General features: G+C 47.2%; 1 protein-coding gene across 3 annotated transcripts in view; it reads right to left on the minus strand.

Moving 5' to 3' along the window:
* SCARA5 (scavenger receptor class A member 5) overlaps positions 1 to 21,791 on the minus strand; it is a 117,616-nt gene that overhangs the window by 74,619 nt on the left and 21,206 nt on the right. For all 3 annotated transcript variants that reach the window (XM_060155758.1, XM_060155759.1, XM_060155760.1), the window contains exon 3: positions 18,215 to 18,343. In XM_060155758.1, coding sequence (XP_060011741.1) covers positions 18,215 to 18,343 — 129 coding nt within the window. The remainder of the gene's footprint in view (positions 1 to 18,214; positions 18,344 to 21,791) is intronic.

Below are 21,791 nucleotides of genomic sequence, written 5' to 3' on the forward strand. Positions count from 1 at the left end.
GGAGGCCAGCCTCGAGCTCAGAGGCAGTGACACCAGCACATTCGTAGCCATTAAATCACCCATGTCTGGGCTTTGGTGAGAGCCAGAACTTGGAGGTGCCAGGAACACGTACGCCTCCCCAGAACCTGGTCCAGGCATTGCCTGGTGAGAAGACCCTCACCCTCCCACCCCTGTGCGGTCCTGCACCACTGCAGTCCTCACACCCACGCCTGGGGTCAGTCCAACATCCAAATTCCACCCTCCCATTCCCCCAACACCTGCAAACAGCTCCTGCTTTGCCACCCTCTGGCCAGCAATATGATCTGCTCTCAGCAAGGCTGTCCAAAAGCCCTGGAAGAGAGCTGGGCCTTCAGGGCAGGAAATTCCCCAGCACCAGGTCCCTGGGGCAGGGCCCAGAGGGAGGCGTCGAGGGCTCCAGGCAGGTATGCTCTCTTAGTGCCGAAGAGGTCTTGCCTTGTGGGATCGAATGTGGTAGGATGAGGGACTGAGTGGGTCTCTTTAAAGTATGGGGACAGGGCAGGGGCTCCAGTCCAGGTGCCTGGATCTCAAAGTGGCACTAACCTTGTCCATCTCAGCAATGCCCAGAAACCCCGATGCTGACTCTTTCCCTGGAATATAGGTTAAGAGATACCATGGGTGCACCCACTCAGTCTATCCAGCTGAGATCTGTCATAAAACACCTATTTGAGTGCTCAGCTCCAAGAGGAAAAACTAGGTTAGCGTGCACTAAACAGCTTATCCTGTAGCCCACACCGAGAATTACCGTAATATATGGTGTACTGGGACTCCTTCCCAAGAGGAATTGTGGGCACTTAAACACACTGTCTCGTTCAAGGATCACCACGTCGCTCGGAGGATGGCACTAGATGTGCCACTTACTGAGAAGAAAACTGCAGCTCAAAGAGGTTAAGTAATTTGCCGCAAGTCACAGAGTGAAAAAGAGCAGCTTGGGACCGGAGCCCAAGTCCGTATAATTACAAAACCTAGGCCAACGTGGATGATACAAAGGTATTCGCATGTGGCCCCTGCCCTCACAGAAGGCACAGTTTAGTGGGGAGTCATAGAAACCACCAGCCTTAATACAAGAGTGAGATGAAAGATGGGCTAAATGGAGGCAGAAGGGGGACACCAGGGGACCTTTTCCGAGCTGATGGGACGTCGAAGGTCTAGTCCAGAAATTATCAACCTGGAGTCCCTGATATAACCTCTAAAGAGCCTCAGGGTAGAAATGGGCTTTCTAGGGAACCATCCGTGTGCCAGGTGATCAGGTCTCCAGGCTTCCAGGCCACACAGCTAGTGACAGTGCTGAGGCCAGACCACCAGTGTGGAGACCTGTCCTCCTGGGGCAGCTGCTGACTTGCCCACGGTGTCCCGGTGAGGCGGAAGACAGAGCCCACTCTAGAATGTGAGTGCACCCCGCCAGCCCCCCGAGAACGCTGCACTGGTGTACTTGAGCTGGGACCAAGGAACCCAGGTCCTTCCTCTTTCCCACAGGAGGGTGTGTATTGTGTATGTGTTTAATTTTCTGTATAGTACAATGTTTTGACATCTCTTCCTGGCTGGGAAGGGACAGCCCCTCCCTGGGCTGGCCAGTTCTTAGAGATGATAGCAAGAGCCCGGCCTGATGCATGCCTATGATTTGCAAACTAACCAACCCAGAGCCGCACCTCCTCTATCTGGCCTGTGCACCCCAGGAATCAATTTTCCTCCGTCCTAATCATCCCAGGGCCAGGTACCAGGCAACTAGAGGCCACCCCGATAGCCCACAGCCCACTGGAATTATTCAAAGTAGCCAATCTTAAACTTTTTACCCTGCCCTTTCTTTCCTTTCTTTGATCCCCAATACAGGTCATGACCAAAGTACTCCCCTCACTCCTGTCTTCTGCCTCCTGAGCGCCCTGATGCTTCCCCATGTGGCTCTGTGTGGCATGTGTGCCTCCCGTCTCTGGGACCTGTGAGTACAATACATTATGTTTTCCTCAGCCTCTCTGTCCTTTCCTCTTGTGGCCGCACCTGACTGACCATATCATGAAAGAATATGAAAATAGGGAGTTTCCCTTGAGATTCAGCAGAAGAGGAAGCCCAAAATGTTTTCTTTCTTTCAACGCTTTTCACCAGCAATGACTTCAAAGGTACTTCCATTCCCTGGTATACTGAATCAAATAGCGTCATGTCTACCCAGAACCTGTGAGTTGGCCTTATTTGGAAAGTAGGTCTTCGCAGATATAATCAAGTTAAGTTAAGGTCCTACTGGATTACAGTGGGCTCTAAATCCAATATGACTGATGTCCTTACAAGAAGAGGGAGTTTGGACACAGAGACACAGGCACACAGGGAGAAGGCCACTTAAAGATGAGGCACATATTATAAGATGCAGCTACAAGCCAGTAAATACCAAGGATTGCTGATAACCACCAGAAACTAGAAAAGGCAAGGGAAGATTCTCCCCTAGAGCCTCCAGAGGGAGTGCAGCCCTACCTGCACCTTGATTTTGGACTTCTAACCTCCAGAACGGTGAGAAAATAAATTTCTGTTGTTCTAAGCCACCCAGTTTGTGGCACTTTGTTAGGACAGCCCAAGGAAACACATAGACCCGGGGAGTCATTTTCTGATCACCTCAAAGTTGGAATATGAGGGTCGGGGTAGGGATCCCAGTTTGCATGGACCAAGTCCTTGGAAAGGTGGAGGACAGTGGACTCTTTCTACCTTCACTGCCATCACCTAAGGGCATGGGCTGCAGACCCAGCAAAGTGCTGCTTCCCTTGGGTCCTGAGTCCTCAGCTGGTTACCCAAAGGGCAATTAAGCTACTTCCTCTATTTCTCACAAGTAACAAGACCTTCCTTGTAGACCCAACAGTGACAAACCATTTACACATAGTTAAGACAGAATAATCAAAAATCTTGTCCTTCCATGTAAATTGGTGCAATCTTTCCCTAAAAACTTAAAGACATATATCCACTGTGACCCAGCAATACCACCATCAGGAATCTATCCAAAGGAAATCATTGGACCGTTATGATTTACTTGCTATATGGACAATGGCTTATGTGCAAGCATTATTTATTATAGCAAAAAACAGTGAGACAGAATGGATTTTTTCCCTTCTCCCTTCACCCTCTTCCTCATTATGACACATACCCAACTCCTTTTGGGACCAAGCAAAGGCCAAGGTTGGGCTAAGAAAGAAAAGGGGTCCTTTGTAAAAGGCCACAAAGAGAAAGAAAGGTGACAGGAGTTCCTTTTTAGCACAATAGTCCATGGGGAAATTGCTTAGAGTAGGTCATTTTTGCAGGAGAAGGTCTGATACACATAGATATCTGACCCTGAAGCAGATCCAGTGAGGGATGTTTTTCTTCATTCTTGTTTTGGACTGAATTGTGTCCCCTCCAAATTCATACGTTGAAGCCCTAACCACCACCACACCACCCCAACTGTGACTGTATTTGGAGATAGGACATTTAAGGAAGTCATGAAGGTTAAATGAGGTCATAAAGTGGGGGCCCTAATTTAATAGGACTGTGGCCTTATAAAAAGAGAGAGACACACCAGGGATGTGCACATAGAGGGAGGACCATGTGAGGACACAGTGAGAAGGCGGCCGTCTGTAAGCCAAAGAGCGAGGCCTCAGAGAAAGCAAACCTGCCGCCACCTTGGTCTTGGACTTTCAGCCTCCTATCTGTGAGAAAATAAATTTCTGTTGTTTAAGCCATTCAGTGTGTAGTATTTTGTTATGGCAACTTGAGCTGACTAATACAATCCCAGTCCCTCTTTCTGCAGTCTAGCCCAGAGGGAAGCCAGATGGCCTGAAGGCTGACATCCAGGACCTAAGGCTGTGAGGAAGCGGTAGGATGGGGTGGGGTGGGATGGCAGAGGAGGAGGGGCCTATTGGGCCAGGTCATCCAAGCAACCGAGCAACAGGGAGGCTCCTTGAAATGTCAGGAAAGGGATGCTTAGATGGCCCCAAAGTCCAAAGCAAATGGGCACAGATGACATGCTGCAGACGCCCTTTCCTCTCTCCACCTGCGGGAGGACCAGGTGGGCCATTGGAGCCTGGGCTGAAAAGGGCAATCCCATGCCCTCCTGAACTCTGCCAGCCACGGAACAATGTCACCATTAATCAACTGTTGTGTCCTGTCCCTCATGCAGAGTTGGAGACATTAGTGTCCAACAATGGGGATTTGGTTAAAGAAAGAATGGTACACCCATAAAATGGGCTTCACATCTTAGACGGTTATGTTACCAAGCAAGGTGAGGAATAAGGGAGGCTGGGATAAGGAGAAATGGTGAGTTTGGGTTTGGGACTGTTGACTCTGAGGTGCCTGGGTGCCCTCCATGCGGAGCTCTTCAGAAGGCAGTTGCCTGTAAGGAAGGACTTAGGGGCTCAGGGTCCTCAGAATGTGCAGGAGGTGCTGGAGGCTGTGAAAGTGGACACATGTTAGGGGACACAGGTCATGGCGCTGAGGCCTGCTCCTAGCGTGGAAGGAGTTGGGCGTGCACACGGGGGAGAAGTCACAGATAAACAGATGACCTCATGCACTGCTGGTGGGAACGTAAAGTGGTACTGCTGCTATGGAAAACAAGTAAGGAGACGCCTAAAAAAATTAAAAATAGAGCTACCTTGTGATCCAGCAATCCCACTTCTGGGCATATATTCAAAGGAAATGAAATCAGGATCTCGAAGAGATATCTGTTTATTGCAGCATTATTCACAATAGCCAAGATGTGGAAACAACCTGAGTGTCTGTGGATGGATGAATGGATAAAGAAAATGTGGTATATACATACAATGGAATATTACTCAGACATTAGAAAAGAAGGAAATCCTGCCATTTTCAACAACATGGATGAACCTGGAGGATGTTACACTAAGTGAAATAAGTCAGAGTACTGTATGATCTCACTTATGGGTGGGATCTAAAAAAATTAAACTCATAACAGCAGAGAGTTAAAGAATGGTTGCCAGGGGCTAGGGGGTAGGGGACGTGCGGAGATGGTGGTCAAAGGGTACAAAGTTGCAGTTATGCACCATCTAAGGTCCAGCATGGTGACTATAGTTAACAATACTGTTACAATAGCCAAGACATGGAAGCAACCTAAATGTCCATCAAAAGAGGAATGTATAAAGAAGATGTGGTATATATATATACAATGGAATACTACTCAGCCATAAAAAGGAATAAAATAATGCGATTTGCAGCAACATGGATGGACCTAGAGATTATCATACTAAGTGAAGTAAGTCAGACAGAGAAAGACAAATATCATATGATATCACTCATATGTGGAATCTAATTTTTTTAAAAATGATACAAATGAACTTATTTACAAAACAGAACAGACTCACAGATTTCGAATACAAACTTATGGTTACCAAAGGGGAAATGTGGTGGGGAGGGATAAATTAGGAGTTTGGGATGAACATACACACACTACTATATATAAGATAGATAACCAACAAGGACCTACTGTATAGCACAGAGAACTCTACTCAATATTCTGTGATAACCTATATGAGAAAAGAATCCAAAAAGGAATGAATATATGTATAACTGAATCACTTTGCTGTACACCTGAAACACAATATTGTAAATCAACTATACTCCAATAAAATTGAAATAAATTTAAAAAACAGTACTGTACTGTACACTGGAGATGTGCTAAGAGAGTAGGTCTTAAGTGTTCTCACCACACAAAAAATCTTAACCATGTGAGGTGATGGATACATTAATGGCTTCATTGTGATGATCTTTTCATAACATATATCAAAACATCACATTGTACACCTTAAATCTATATAATTTTTGTCAATTACACCTCGATAAAGCTGGGCGGCGGGGCAAGCTAAAAGCAAGAAAAAAGAAAAACAGTTTAAATGGAAACTTGGAGCATTTGATTTTATTCGCAAAGGAAGTAGAAGTTATAAACAAACAAACAAACAAAAATGAGCCAAGCAGAGAGCTTTGAGAACAAAGGGAGGCACCAGAAAGAATGTGCCTGGCTGTAGATGACAGCTGGTACCCCTGAGGAGGGTGCACGGGAAGACAGGGCTTCCTGGGGGACCAGGAGCTTGGGGGAATCTGGAGCCTGGGATGCAAGTCTGTACTGGGACACAGAGGCGTGGCAAACCCTGAGCCAGACACCCCCTCCCTGGGCCTCAGTCTCATTTACAAAGTTGAGGTCAGGACTACCCCTTCCCAGCCCTGGTTTCATTTGTCCTTCGGCCTCTCCCTTGCTCTGTGCCCTCGGGGCATTTGTCCAGCTCTCCATCTGTGTCCCCTGGTCCTGGCCTCCAGGAAGCCTCTACTGGCCGCCATGTAAAACCAGGCAGGGGCAGCACCCACATACGTTTGGAGAGAACTGAGGGTGTGTTGGTGAATCCAGGCCAGTCAGAACTAGGCTGGTTGCTGTGTGTTGTGTTCCTGGGGTTATAGAGAGATTCCCGTGGCTTTTTTCTTTTTTTTCCCATTACGCAGGCCTCCCGCTGCTGTGGCCTCTCCCGCTGCGGAGCACAGGCTCCGGACGCGCAGGCTCAGCAGCCATGGTTCACGGGCCCAGCCGCTCCGCGGCATGTGGGATCTTCCCGGACCGGGGCACGAACCCGTGTCCCCTGCATTGGCAGGCAGACCCTCAACCACTGCGCCACCAGGGAAGCCCTCCCATGCCTTTTTTAAAGGGTGGTTTTATTAAATCACCAACAACATTAGAGGAAACTGAGAAAGAGGAATGTGTGCCAATAAGCCTCACTCTACCACAGTTGTTTTCATTCCTCCAAGTTCCCTTACACCCTTTCTCCTTTTATATGCACATCTGCTTGCACAAATGCCCTGGAGCCTACACATGCAATTGGGCAGTCTTTTCTCCCTTGACATGATTTCATAAACGTTTCCCCATGTTGCTTCATAGCTATCATTTGGAATAGCTGTGTAATATTCCTTTGTGTTGACTTACCAAAGTTTAGCTAAACAATCCCTTAGGGTTGGTATTTAGGTTTTTTTCCAGTTTTGAGTGATGCTGAATAACATTGCTAGGAGTTTTGAGGTTTTGTCTTCCTTTGTAATCATTGCATTGAGTCCAACGCAGGATTTCTGAGCCAAAGGGTACTAACTGCTTTTATAGATCCTGAAAGGACACGATGACTTCCTCAAGGCAATCTGCTTGTTTATTCAGGCTGGAGGGCCACTAATGGTCAGGGGACAGGTGTTAATTTGTAAATCAGAGACACCTTTCCTCAACTCCTCCCAGAAAGATGCAGTTTTTTTCCCAAACCTTGGCAGATAATACGCTGAAATGTTACACAGAGGACAACTGGCCAGACCCGGTCGTAGCTGACAACAGCAAGAAGGAGAAACGAAGAGCTTTGCAGAAGGACTCCCTCCCAGAGTGACTCAGCACAGCTAGGGCTCCGCATGATTCCCCAGCTTCTCCACCCTCGGAACTGGCACTGTCGTCTCCTAGAAGTCACTTCAGACAACTTCACTGCCCTCCCTCATGTTCACGCAGGTACTAAGTTGGGGTGGAGGTTCCAAAGACCCCACATAGAGATGGGGATCTTGTGAAAAGGAGGGCTGCCTCTGGGTAGCCCCCCTAGATGACAGCTGAGCCCAGAGCGATGCTCTCATCAGAGAGGAGTGCGGCAAGGGACCATTGGGAGAGGCCGCCCAGGTGCCCTGAGCTGGAGCAGAGCCTGGGCCTGCCTGTCTTCTGGGATTTCCCGAGGAGGGGAGACTGTGGAATGAGACCACCCCAGCGGGATGAGCCGGGAATACGCCAAGGGGGCACACCCCACCCCCTGCCCCAGTTCCCCGCATCCCTTGGTTTGCTCTGAAAAGGATCTTGGGGAACATGGGGCTCCCACAAAGGAGCACAGAAAAGAGCAGGAGCCCAGGGATGCCTGCAGCCGTCAGTCCATGCTGGGCTGCTCAGGTGGAAGGGCAGCTGAGGCCAAAACACTCGGTTTCCCAACTCTGAGGGACTTCTTAAGGATGGATGGCACGGACCCCCTGGTATAAACCAGGCATTGTGCAAGACATTTTATGTGTTATCTCACTGAATCCTCATAATACTGATAAGTGATCATTATTACCCCCAATTTAATGTTTTTTTTAAGGAGGGTTAAATAATTTCCCCAGATCACAGTTCATAAATGATCAAGCTGACATCTGAACTCAGGTTTGCCTCGTTCCAAAACTTCTGTTTCTTTGCTCTATACTGTGTTTATAGTTTATCTTTGCGTATCTGCTCTTCCCGTTGCTATGATCTTTATGGCAGGGGCCTCTCTTCATTCCTCTTTGTATCTCGCTGTGTCTAACACACTGCCAGGCACGTTGTTGGCACTCAACAAGTGTTTGTTGTTTTGGATTTGATGCGCGAGGGCTCCAAGCCCCTGGGCGGGGGCAGACGAGGCAAAATGCCTAGGATCGTTGCAGAAATTCCAAGTTTATAACTCCTTCTCTCCAAAAGAGCAAAGAATGAGAGCTTGTTGGTGGTTCAGCTTCAATCCCAGGCCACACTCAGAGCCATCAGTTAGTGGTGAGATCTCTATGTGCCCCGACAGCTAAGGGCACATAGAGCAGAAGATAGAACCAGAAAGCAGAAGGAAAGGCAGGTTTCACAGGTGCAAAGGCTGCGCCATGAAGAGGGAGTTGAAAGCTGCAGAAGGAAGCAAGAGCCTAACTCAAGCCCATTCCATCTTCTTTTCGCTTAAATAAGAAAGCTCTTTTCTTAGGAAGACCTGGGTGCTGCGTTCACAGTGCCTCTAAAATTTATTCCAATCCTGGCTTCTGCGAGAGAAATCAAAGCAATTGACAAGGCTCTCTTGCTATTTTCTGTACAGATATGGACGAATGAGGGCTGGATTGTGGTACGGCTGATGGGAGTTATTTTTTGTTTGTTTGTTTTGCTTCGTTTTGTTTGGCCGTGCTGCACGGCTTGTGGGACCTTAGTTCCCTGACCAGGGATCGAACCCAGGCCCTCAGCAGTGAGAGCACGGAGTCCTAACCACTGGACCGCCAGGGAATTCCCCAGTTGACGGGAGTTATTCTCGATTACAATCACCTAACAGCACTGATGATACTTAACTACATGCCATGGACTACTGTACGCAGTTTACACGGATGGATTAATGTAATTCTCACCGCAACACTTTGAAGTGGAGAGTGTTATCACTTCCACTTTATAGATGGGAACACGAAGACTCAGGAAGCTTGAATAACTTGCCCAAGGTCACACAGTACGTGGCAAAGCCAAGATCTGTACCCTGGCAGTCCGACTTTAGCTCCCATGCCCTTGGACTGTGAGCGGTAGGTAGTACCTCCAACTGGAGTCCGGGGTAAGAGAAGTCCCAAATTCACACATTCCCATGGTCCTGTCCAGGTTCCCACTGCCCCACTGCGGGACCACAGGTGGGCACAGGCAACTCCCCCGAGCCCGTTTCCTCATCCAGATACTGTGAACTCTTTTCTGGAGTCCTTCGATTGTTAGAAGGATTAGATGACATCATGTATGTGAAAATTCTTTGAAAACTGTGAAACACAACACAGAGGAGAAAGATTAAAGGGTTAATTAGTGGTCAGTACAAGCCTGGAGGGGGAGGTCGGCAAACTTCTTCTGTAAAGGGCCAGGGAGTAACTATTTTAGGCTCTGCAGGCCATCTGGTCTCTGTTATAACAACTCAGCGCTGCCGTTGTAGTAAGAAAGCAGCCGTAGACAGTACACAAATGAACAGGCACGGCTGTGTGCCAATAAAACTTTATTGACAAAAACAGACAGTGGCTGGACTTGGCACTTCATCAAGAGGAAGGATTCTAGGGGATGTAGCTGAGTAGGTCCTCTGCCCTGTCCTATCTAATTATTGTAACAGTTTGATTGAAGACCCAGAGAGCATATTGTCAAGTTTGCAGGTGACCTGCCCCCGTGCCCACTTTTCTCATTTCAGGGGTGGTTGGAAGCCTCCATCAAAGTCAAAGAGATATGAAATGTCTCCCATGCAGGGCAGTGGAATATTTTGTGGAGAAGTCAGGATGTCAAACTTCCTTCTTCCTTTTCCTCCCTCTGCCCTGGAGCTAAGGTGAGGCTGGGGGTACTTCTGGGGGAGCTCTGATGGCAAGGCCCACACAGCCAAGGTGGGTTGCAGGAGAAAGGTGGTTTCTTAGGTAGGGTTGGTCTAGGTTTAAGGAAGAAGGCTGGTGGGGGTCTGTGAGGTGTCCCCACCTCGCCTCACAGGACGGTAGCGCACGTGCCTAAGCTGGCGTGCCTTTGGTCGTGTCCTCCTGGGAACCGTCCACGTGGCGGCCGGCTGTGGGATGGGGATCGGGTTGGGATGCTGGCTCAGACACGACTGATGACACAAGACTGAGAGGAAAAGTTAAGTGACAGATGTCCGAGTCTGGATTCAGACTCGTCCAACAGGCTGCAATACTTGGCAGAAACCTGTGTGATGACATGGAATTGGGATCAGTAACAAGATCTGCATTTAGGTGAAGGCAACGACAAAATCAACCAAAAGCTGGTTGTGCGGATGTGGGACAGAGGAGCCCTCGCGAGGCAGTGTTTCTTTTGAGAGAAATCTGGGCTTGGGGTGGGTGGGCAGTGGACATGATTATTAATGGCTGCCTAGTATTCCATCATTTCGACGTGGTATCACGTGTTGCTATGAGTCACTGGTGGGCAGGCTCATGAAAATTTAGGCTACGTTAGCCTAAATTTGATCTGGAGTGTCCAGATCAAAGTTCGTCTGGGAATTCCCTGGTGGTCCAGTGGTTAGGACTCCGAGCTTCCACTGCAGGGGGCACGGGTTCGATCCCTGGTTGGGGAAATAAGATCCCGCATGCTGCATGATGCGGCCAAAACAAAAACAAAAAACGAAACAGACCAAAGTTGGTCACAGCCCAGCAAACCCCGTCCTGGCCAGGCCACACCAGCAGTCCTGTGTCTATTCTGTTTACCACTAAAACCTGGAGCTCGTTGGGAGGGGCTGGGAGGATGTCCATTATGTTGAGGTGTTCAGTTTAGGCCACACATTAAATGAGCATCTACTGTGTGTAGGACATCCCGTTAGGCACTGGGAATACAGAGATGAACAAGACACGGTGCTTTACTGTGAAGAGCTTTCTTTTGGACTAGGAGGGGAGCAGGCACATAAAATGATGACTTCAATATAATGTGGCAAGATCAGGGCATCTCACAGAGGCCCCCAAACCAGGTCTCCCAAGCGACTCTTGCTGAGCCTGGTATTTTCAACTCCCTGGGATGAGGAGACAGCCTTGTTGTGAGCTGTTCCTGCCAGAGAAACTAGAAACAGCGTGTGTGGGACAGTCAGGGGTGATTAGGCAGGAGTTCCCTGTCACTCGTGTCTGTTCTTCCATAAGAGCACAACACCTCTTCTGTCTGGGGAGTCGGGAGGGAGGTTCCTGCCCTGGGAGGGAGGTTGTTCAAGGCGTCCCCTGAAGCCCCTTCCAAGGCTCAGCTCCCGAGTAGCACCGCAGAGCTGGCTCGCCCGCAGTGCTGGAAACACTGTCCTGTTTCTCGGCATCCTGTTCCCTGTGCTGCCACAGCAAGTGCAGGGTCCCTCAGAGTCTCCAGGCTTCCCCTGTCAATTTATTGGAACCATGTGGGCTCTGAGCACATCCCCTCCCACTGCACCGAGCACACCTAGTTCCCTCTGTTTATACACAAAACCACTGGGTGCTCAGGCTAAATGAGGAGGTTTCTAATCCTTTGCTATTCTGACAGGATGCGCCGGGCACGAAGAGTTTTCATGCATGGATTAATTTCATCCTCACGACAACCCTAGGGGGCTAGGTACCATTGTCATCGCATGCAATAGGTGGGGAAACTGAGGATTTGAGAGGTTAAATGATCTGCCCCAAGATTACAGAAACATTCAGAGGCACAGCCTGGACTTGAACCCAGAAATTTACTCTCAAAACCCACAAGCCAAAGAGAACATAGCTACTCTCTTAGAATGTTTGAAAGACACATAGAATAATAGAGCTATCATTTAGCCCATTGTATTTCAGACTTTAGTTTGTACGCCATTCATGGATCATGAAAAAAATGTGTGAGTTGTGACCATTGTTTGTTAAGTGAACAGAATAGAAAATCATCAGCATTCATCACACATTTAAGATTATTTCAGTTATGAATATATGTGTGAAATAGTTGTCATGTAACATGTATTTCTTAATGTAGGTCATGGTCAAAAAGTTTGAGAAACACTGATCTCATCCAACCTGCTCATTTTGTAAATGAGTGTACAAAGGTTCAGACAGCAAAGCGATTTCTCCCAAGATTACAGGGTGTTAATGGATGAAGTGGGACTACAGACCCAAGTTTTTCTGACTCTCAGTTTATGTTATCAAGCTTAACTGACCGCAGAGAAAACCAAGAAAAAGCAAAAGTCATAATACTGATAGTAGGCGTAGTACTACTACGATAATAACAATAATAGCTACTACTTTTATCATGTTTAATGTGTGCCAGGCGCTTCTCTAAGCGCTTTAGATATATTAACTTATTTAACTCTCATAAGAACCCAAAGAGGCAAGTACAATTACTTCTCCCATTTTCAGATGAAGAAACTCAGGCAGAAAAATTTATGTCACTTGGTTAACATAACATAGCTGGTAACAGAGAATGGGGAATTCAAACTCAAACAGGCTGGCTTCAGAGTCCGTGGTGTTAACCAGCATAAGGTACTACATGACCCTCTCTATCCTAATATTCTCCCTAAATGCTGTAATGCCAATACAGTAGATACCATGATGTGTGTGTCTTAATATAATTAATTACACACCTACTTCTTCTATCAGCCAAGGGTACCTGATGGTGAGTCCATAATTACCATGTCATTTAGATATCTGGCTAAAACTGAAATCATCATCTTTTTTCCACAACTAAGACCCCCTCTAAGGTACCTTGTCTCATTCGTTCATTCATTCATTCACATATTTAAAAAATCATGCACTTGCAGAATTGAATAGAGTAGGCAGAATTAATTTTAAAAGACAAAACTGGGCATAATACCCTTCCTTGTTCCAAAAAGGATTAAGGCAGTTTATGAGGATACATAAAATATTCTAAAATAACAGTAGATGAGAACAAGATAAAGGAAGAACAAGTTAGAGACACTAAATGAAGGTAAGAATGAGACTAGCAAAAAAACATTTTCCTGGAGGTCAATACACTTGCTGTGGGTGGACCAGAGTTGTCTCCAGGTTTCCATTTTAATTGCCTACAAATCCACACATCTTACAAAGGGATGACAATTCGCTCTCAGCTTGCAGTAACTACCGCCCCAAAAGTGATTTTAATGACTTTCAGATCCACAGTCTCCTTCAGGTGAAAACAAACTAATTCGTCAGGAACAGTATTTCTCCTTCTGAGACTAAGACAGAAAATACTTTCTCCACGGGTCCTCTTAGTTGATGTTATCTAACAGAACAAACAATGTCCTCAAGGGCACCCTCACAATAAGCACAGGATGAAATCGCATGTGCTGTTTCTGACAGAGTGTCCCAGAAAAGGCTGAGAGCATCACGCTCTAAATTCCAAGATGCACGATAGTATCAGTAATCTGCCGTATCAAGGGATGTGGGCTCTGAGCATGCTGTTCCCAGATTGCGACAGACCTCCTTGAAACAACGTGATCTAAAAAGGGGGGTGCTCAATTTAAACAACATTTGGGTCACTTGGTGTTCAGCTCTCCCAGGCTGAGGCTGCCCCAACCCCTCCAGCTCTTGAGAATCAGGCTCTCCTTTGCAGAATTTGGCACGGAGCCTTAGCTACATCACACCGTCCTAATGTGTACGTGTGTTAGGATTTTAAATCCTCCCAGAGCAAGCATTACATCTTTTGTTCCGTAGCTATAGACTGAATGTTTTTGTTCCTCCCAAATTCATATGTTGAAATCCTAACCCCCAAAGGGATGGTAGTAGGAGGTGGGGCCTTGGGGAGATAATTAAGTCATGAGGGTGGGGTCCTGAGGATGGGATTAGTGCCTTTATAAAAGAGACCCCTGAGAAATCCTTAGCCCTTTCTTCCATGTGAGGACACAGCAAAATGACGGCCATCTATGAACCAGAAGTGGGCTCTCACCAGACATGGAGTCTGCCAGTGCCTTGATCTCAGACTTCCCAGCCTCCAGAATTGTGAGAAGTAAATACTTGTTGTTTAAGCCACCCAGTCTGTGGTAGTTTGTCAAAGCACCCTGAACAGACTAAGACACCAGGGCTTGCTCTGTTGTCCTAAACCCACTAAGCACTCATGCAGAAGTTAAGTACTTATTGAGGATGTTGATGGCAATGGCTGACTGCTATTAAGAAAGGATTAAATTAAGGCATGATAGGAGCCCTCAGTTCACCAGGAGCTCTCCCTGGTCCAACTCTATAGTCTGGATTGCTGTAATGCTCCAGCTTTCCACCAAATTAGATCCCCAGATGTTGACACGTCCCCTTTCTGCTGTTTCATGTCACAGTGGGAGTTCAAATTCTTCAATGGAGCCATGGCAGGCAAGGGGAGGAAGAGGTAGTTCCTGATGACCACCCTTTGTCACCACAGTGATGTCCCACAATAGTCATGGATAAGGTTGAACCTCCTCTAACCCTTGAACTCCATCACAGAGGACATCTTCCATAAAGTGCTAGATGGAGGACCTCCTGACCATATGACCATCCAATCTCAATTCTCTTGTTCATGAACTTAAGCCTGAGAGTCTTTACTGTCCCAAAATGAACACTGGAACAGAACAAAAACATAATAGGAAACCATCAGTCCAGGTAAAGTGGGTTGAAGACATAGAAAGGCCTAGAGGAATTTGGGAAGATTGGACCGATGCCACCTTCTTGGGAGATGATGGAAGACTGTGGGCATAGAACCCAGTGATGGTGTGGGAATATCAGAGGAAAGCTCCCAAGAGGATGCTGGTCAGGAATGTAGAGTTAGGTGGCGGGTAGAAAGCCCAAATGAGTACATAGTTTGGACAATGGCTGGATTAACCTGAGAGGGGATGCTGAGATGCTGCATAAACACAGATATAGTATTTGTCTTTTATTTCGAATACTTGGATAGAGAACGGATTCAAGAGAAATCCCATGAGAGATTTTATGAGTAATATTTTTATGCAGTGAGACTATAATTTGGTAATATTGAAGTAAGAGCAGGCATCTGTACTTCAATCAAATGTTACCAATCAGGTATTCAGACATGGCACTTGGTTGCAGTGGTTAATTTTGTCATCCAATTGTCAGATGTATGAGCTTTGTGTCGACGACGAGGAGGTTTTGAAGTCTAAGAGTAGTTCATACAGAACTCCTCTTGTCTTAGCTAGGGCTGCTATAACAAGGCCCCACCCTCATGACCTAATTAGCTCCCTAGTGCCCCACCTCCAAATACCATAGGCCAGGTGGCTTAAACAACAGAAATTTATTTGTCGCAGTTGTAGAGGCTGGGAAGTCCAAGATCAAAGTGCAGGCAGATTTGGTTGTTGGTGAGGACTCTCCTCCTGGCTTCAGATGGCCCCTTCTCCCTGTGTCCTCACATGGCAGAGATCTCTCTCTCTCTCTCTGTGTGTCTCTCTCCCCTCTTCTTATGTGGCCACTAACCCCATCATAAGGGCCCCACCCTCATGACCTAATTAGCCCCCTAGGGCCCCACATCCAAATACCATCACACTGTGGGTTAGGGCTTCATATATAAATTTTGGAGGGGACACAATTCAGACCATAGTACCTCCTATGAAAGGTGACCTCAGTAGGGCACTGGAGAGCAAGTTCTGCCCCAAATGAGGAAGCAGCCACAGCAGGACACCTAAGAAAAGGCCAGGCTAGCTCTGGTTTACACTGAACCATGCATCTCCCCACCATCTGGGTGTTTTTGAAAAGGAGCATCCCTGGAGGTCTTCAATCAGGGTAATCTGAAGAAACGTCCTACCCAACATCAGGCAGGGCCTCTTTGAAGAACCCTGGACTCATCCACCACATTCCTAAGTCCTCTCCCTAGGGAAGGGGTAGCTGGTGACGATAGTTTTTCACTGGCTACCCTCCTCAAACCTCTCCCAGAGGCCAACATGATTTTCCGGACAAGAAACTGGGAGGGTGACAGTGGCCAGGCCACAGAGCAAAGAGATAAAGTCTGATGCTCTGTTTCATCAGATCAGTTCCAATCCACCCCAAATTTTCCTTCCACACAGGCAATCTGGTACTCATAAACTTCAGGTTCAAAGGTAATTATGATGATCAAAATCCTCCCCAGATTTCCACATGGAATAACAGGAAGCAAGGCAATGTTTCCATTACATTAGGAAACCATGCTCCACCCTCCTTTCTGAAACTTCCAGAACATCATCATAAATCCCATTCGACCTCCAAGCCCGGAGAAGAGCCTCTCTGCATTGTGCTGGGTACCACTTCTTGTTAGAAAGTCTCCTCTATTTTGAATGGGAATTTGTCTCTTTACAAAATCCACCCATTCACTTAGTTCTACCCTCTGAGACCACACAGAATATGTCTGTCCTTTTCCACATGGCAGCCCTTCAGACCCCGGAAGAGAACTTTCATTCCCCTGAAACCCAAGAGATGATGCCCTTCCAGGCCTTCCAGGCCTTCCAGTCCTCCAGAGACCTGCTCCAGGGTCCCCACCAGCCTGGCTCTCTCCTTTAGACCCTCTTCTGTCACCTAAAAATTCTTGTTCAACAGAGTAGTTGTAATACCATAGCCCAGCTTTCCTGCCGGGCTGAAACACTGTCCAAAAATTTTGTAAATTTGTTATGGTCATGGCTGCCAAGCCCACAAAACCCAGATCCCAATCTCTCACTGAGCAGCCCAAGAACATGTTCAAAGAATCCTCTGGCTGGACATCATCCCTTGGACGAATCATTAGTTTCTCTCATTGTTGCTGCTGGCTGCCCCCCAACCCAGGTCAATGGTTGATGGGACAGACACCACCCCTAGTGATGCCCTTTGCCCCGAGTGTGGGAATCTGAGGGCAAAGGCAGCATTGAATATCCCATCACCGGGCCCAAGTGACTAGTCTCACTTGACAGAAAGTGACACGAGACCAGGGATTTCTAGTGAGGGGTCATTCGCAAGGGCTTAGCCTCCATATTACTAGAGTTAAGGGCAGGAATTAAGAGTTAAGTCAAGGACCCCACCCTCTGCACTCCAAGTCAGCTCTGTCTGGCCAGCAGCCTTTCTCTGACTACATTCCCCGTACCCACCCCGGCCCCTCCATGCAACACCCACACTTGCTCTGTGTGCATCTCCTCTGGGTCACCACAGCACTTGTGTGTCAACATCAAAGGCCCCATCATAGTCCCTGTCTCATTCTGCCTTGAGACAGGGCTCTACCTCTGTGTTCCCACCTCCTCCCCTAGACTGGAAGCTCCAGGAGGGGAGCCCCTGGGTCTTATTTAGCAGTGTCTCCAATCCTAGCATCCCTTGGCCTCACTGTGTCAAGCCTTATATACCTCCATCAAGGTAGGTGGGAATTGAGCCTCTCTCCCTCCGGGTGGGAGTCAGGAGAGACCACCACAGTCTCTGTCCCTATCTGCTCCACCATCTCCATCACGGTGGTCTGACCTGTGTGTGAGCTGGGCTGATCAAAGCATGGGATCTTCCATCTGATCCTTTCCCGGGTCCATGAGCTCTGCTTCTGGGCTAGAGGACATGATCCAAAGTCCAGCCTGTCACTAGCCTGTTCTACAGGCAGAAACTGGGGAGAAGAGCCTGGCTGACCTGGGGCAAACTCATCCCACCCCCAGTAATCACAAAGGGCAGCAGGTTTACCATGACCCTGATTAGCCTCAGCAACAAAGTGTCTCATAACTATTTTCATCACATCCCAGGACAGGGGGCCCAGCCTGCTCAGTATGAACCATAGTGCAGAGCTCTAGGGAGGCCCAGCGTAACGCACAGCATCACACTATGAGGCAGGACAAGGCAGAAGCCACCTGGAGCAGCTAGGTCTCTACTCAAGAGATTTCCCGTGCTCATATAGCCCCTGCCAGCTCCTCACCCCACACAGAGCAGGCAATGTTGCTCAGACTCATGCCTGGTTGGAAAGACCAGCCAGCTTCCTCCTTTGTGGTTTCCATGGTGAGAAAAGCAGTGTTTGAGTCCCTGACTGTGGGGAAGAAGAGCTCCAGCTCCCCAGTTTTCCCATCTGCTCTCACTTCTTGTTCACCTCCTTAAAGGCCAGGATGGGAAACGATGCTCTTACCTGCTAAGATGAAGATGCCCACGAGGATCAGGAAGACCAGCAGGTAGAGCCCAAGCACTGCGTGCTTCAGGGCCGGCAGGGAGCCCAGCTGGCTGCAGCAGCCACCCGCCCGTCCTTTGTGGCACGGACCTACACAATAAGGGGAAGAGGAAGAGGAAAAAAGACATTTGAAAATCCCCAAAGCCCTTTTGGTCTCATCTCTCCCTGATGCATGCAGATGTCCACATGGAACCTCTCACACAACTTCTGCACATCTGTAATGCAGCTGGAATGGTGGGAAGCTTTTCTGAATCGTGAGAAGCTTTTCTGCTTCTATCTCTCCTCCCATCCTCTGTGCTCACGAACTAGCCAGACAGGCATGCGCACAGCTCACGAGGCCACGCAAACCCACCTCCTAGAGCCAGTCCAAGCCACAGAGAAAGCTCAAATAGGCTGGAATGTGTGTCCTTTGTAAAGTGTTATTGTCCCATGTGATCAGGAGAAGATGGAGAGAATTTTAGAAAGGGGTTGCAAACTCCAGCTTCTAACAGTGGCCTGGAAGGGATGTGGGCCAGGTGGGCCTGGGGAACCCAATAGTGCATGCCCAGTCTGGAAGAGGTTGCCATGCAGGAAGAAGGGCCGGGCGTTGGCAGATCCAAAAATCACTTCTCCAAACCACTTCTGGCTTCAAGACAAGTCAGAAGTGATTTGGGGAAATCTCCCTTTTTTTAAGTGTTGACAACTAATTAGAGAAAAAAAACACAAAAAACAAAAAAACCACTAGGGAGCGTAAACAAAACAAAACACATTTACGGGCCAGATCCAACCACCAGTTTACAACCTCGGGTTAAGATTTACAGGAAAACATAGTACCTAACTTCATCCTGTGAAACTACACAAGGCTCACCAGGTTCTGGCCAAAATGGAACAGCAAAATATCAGAGTTCTAATGGAACTTACAGATTGTCTAGTACAACCCCTTCTGTTTACAGATGAAGGACAGCAAACGTTAGTGACAAACCCTGGGTGAGGACCCAGGTGCCCTGACTCTCTGTCCTCTTTCCACTGGACTTCTACTTCGAGGCAGCCTTCAGATGGCTGGTGCAGAGGCCAGCAAGCTTACCAACATCCGTCTGCTCTGTCAGCTGACAATGGAGAGGAAGGGATGCCATCCCACCCTGACCCCCAGCACGGCAGGTAAGAATCTATGGAGGGGGGACTTCTCTGGTGGCACAGTGGTTAAGAATCCGCCTGCCAATGCAGGGGAGACGGGTTCAAGCCCTGGTCCAGGAAGATCCCCCATGCCGTGGAGCAACGAAGCCCGTGAGCCACAACTACTGAGCCCGCATGAGCCTAGAGCCCGTGCTCCACAGCAAGAGAAGCCACCGCAATGAGAAGCCCGCGCCGCAACGAAGAGTAGCCTCCGCTCGCCGCAACTAGAGAAAGCCCATGCACAGCAATGAAGACCCAACACAGCCAAAAAATTAATTAATTGATTAATTTTTTTAAAAAGAATCTATGGAGGGCATTTTTTTTTTCAAAGTACACATGTCCCTATTATGCACATTCTCCACCCCCTGCAAGGGAGACTATTGCCAACTGGAGAACATCGCGCATAGAGGCATGGGTGGGAACCGGAAAAGGCTGACAGCAGATGATGAAATAATTGAGAGTCAGAAAACCTTTGAGGTGCTTCGGAGGCTCCTTATCACCTCTCAGGTAACACTGCCACCTGCACGGCCTTCAGGAGGTTTGGTGACCACAAGGGAAATGGCGGTGACCACGCTGGTGCCCTGGCTCTCCAGAGGTAGTGTTCAGTGAGGAACGTTTTCCCACGCATTTACTCCATTTTATTGAAAATGCTGTTGTTAAAACAGCTAAGTAGGACTATTACATAATATTTCCGTAAAACATCGGGTACAATTTGGAACAAGTTGTCGAGAAATACAAATTCAGTTACCGTTCTCATCAACACTTAAATGTTAGCAATTTTTCTAGACTTAACCTGATTTTCCACAAAGACCTGCACATCTTTCTAACTCACCCTAAATCTTCTTTTCCAGAATTTTCTATCTCTTTCCACACAGTAGGATCTATAACCTGTTTTGCTCCTAAATACGCAAGCTTCTTGTAGCATTTTGTCTTTTTTTTTTTTTTTTCTCGTGAGAGCCGCTGGCTGGCGGGTTGCAACTCTTAGAGAACAGTTTTTTTCCCTTGAGAGTCAAAGCGGTAGGCATAGCATAGTGTATTATACAAATATTAGTATCTTTATTGCGATGGTTGTTCCAGCTCTCCTCATCCCTGCTTTTCTTGACATAATGATGAGAATAATGGCAGTCTAGCTACTGGGAGGGGTCAGAAGACACCCAGGTTGAAATGCTATTGTCCTTGTGTTTATCCCCAATCCATCTTGGGCATCTTCATTTGTTGCCTTTGTTTGACCCTCTTCTTATTTCCCCTGAAGTTTTAATTAAGTTTAACCATATGCTGTTAACTGTTCCGTTTCACCGAAATGTTCTATTTCTTGTTCATTACAAAAAGAAATCGTTCTCTCAAAAAGATGTTGATATAATTTTTTGCACATAACTTTTTTATTGAGACACAAGACATTATATTAACACTTTGCCTGAGCTCGAGGCAGTCTGTTTAGTAAGCTGGACATTAATACAGGAACGGATTAAGTGCAAACAACACACATTCATGGGTTGACTAGTAAGGCTACCTAACGATTTATAAAGTGCTAGATTAGTGCTAATTGTCATTCAGTTTGAAATTTTTCACCTTGGGGTGGAAAACAAAGCAATCAGGACCCCTTCCTTCCTCTAGGAATGAAAACATTTTCCTAAACCAATCAGTCACAAGAGCAAGGGCTACTTTTCCTTTACTCCCACTAATTAGAACATCATCCCTTTATTGTCAAGTCTGTACTAACTTTCAATATTTGGCAGAATGGGGGAGGAAAATCACACAGCCAAGAAGACTGCTAACGTGCATTTTGCCCCGTTGCTTGCACGTGTATCGCCAGCTCATTGTAAGAGTGGGGCGAACTGCAATGATATAGTTCTATTTTTTCCCCATCAAAAAAGAGTAGTTCCCTTCTCCTCTACCTGAGGCTTCTGCCTAATAGCAAGCACCCCTGGTGACATGTCCCTTCATCAACTTACACACACAACATAGACCTTCCTCTGAGAGAGCTCAGTCCCCTTAGCAAGACTCAATTACCTTGCGCATTACACAAAATCCATTCTAGATAGAACATAAAAAGGGTTTCAAATAGAGATTTTGCAGAAACATTCAGTGATCTTCCGTTCCACAAGCGGAACTTCATTGAATGTTTCTGGCAAGATGGCTAGAGAATATGATTGTAAGGGAAAGAAGACAATTTAGGGGAAAGACAAGTTACTAAATCTGCCCAAAACACATTTATTGACTTTTTAATATAACATAGCAGCAGCATGTTAGCTGAGTAGACCATTCAAATTATTTAAGCTTCATGGAAGATTGAAAACACTCCAAAACAATGCAATCAGTAAAAAGTGTATGCTCATTTATTTTTTAAAAAAAGTAAAAGAAATGAGCCATGAAAGACATGGAGGAA

The sequence above is a fragment of the Lagenorhynchus albirostris genome, chromosome 7 (genome assembly GCF_949774975.1).
Source record: "Lagenorhynchus albirostris chromosome 7, mLagAlb1.1, whole genome shotgun sequence".
Classification (NCBI taxonomy): Eukaryota; Metazoa; Chordata; class Mammalia; order Artiodactyla; family Delphinidae; genus Lagenorhynchus; species Lagenorhynchus albirostris.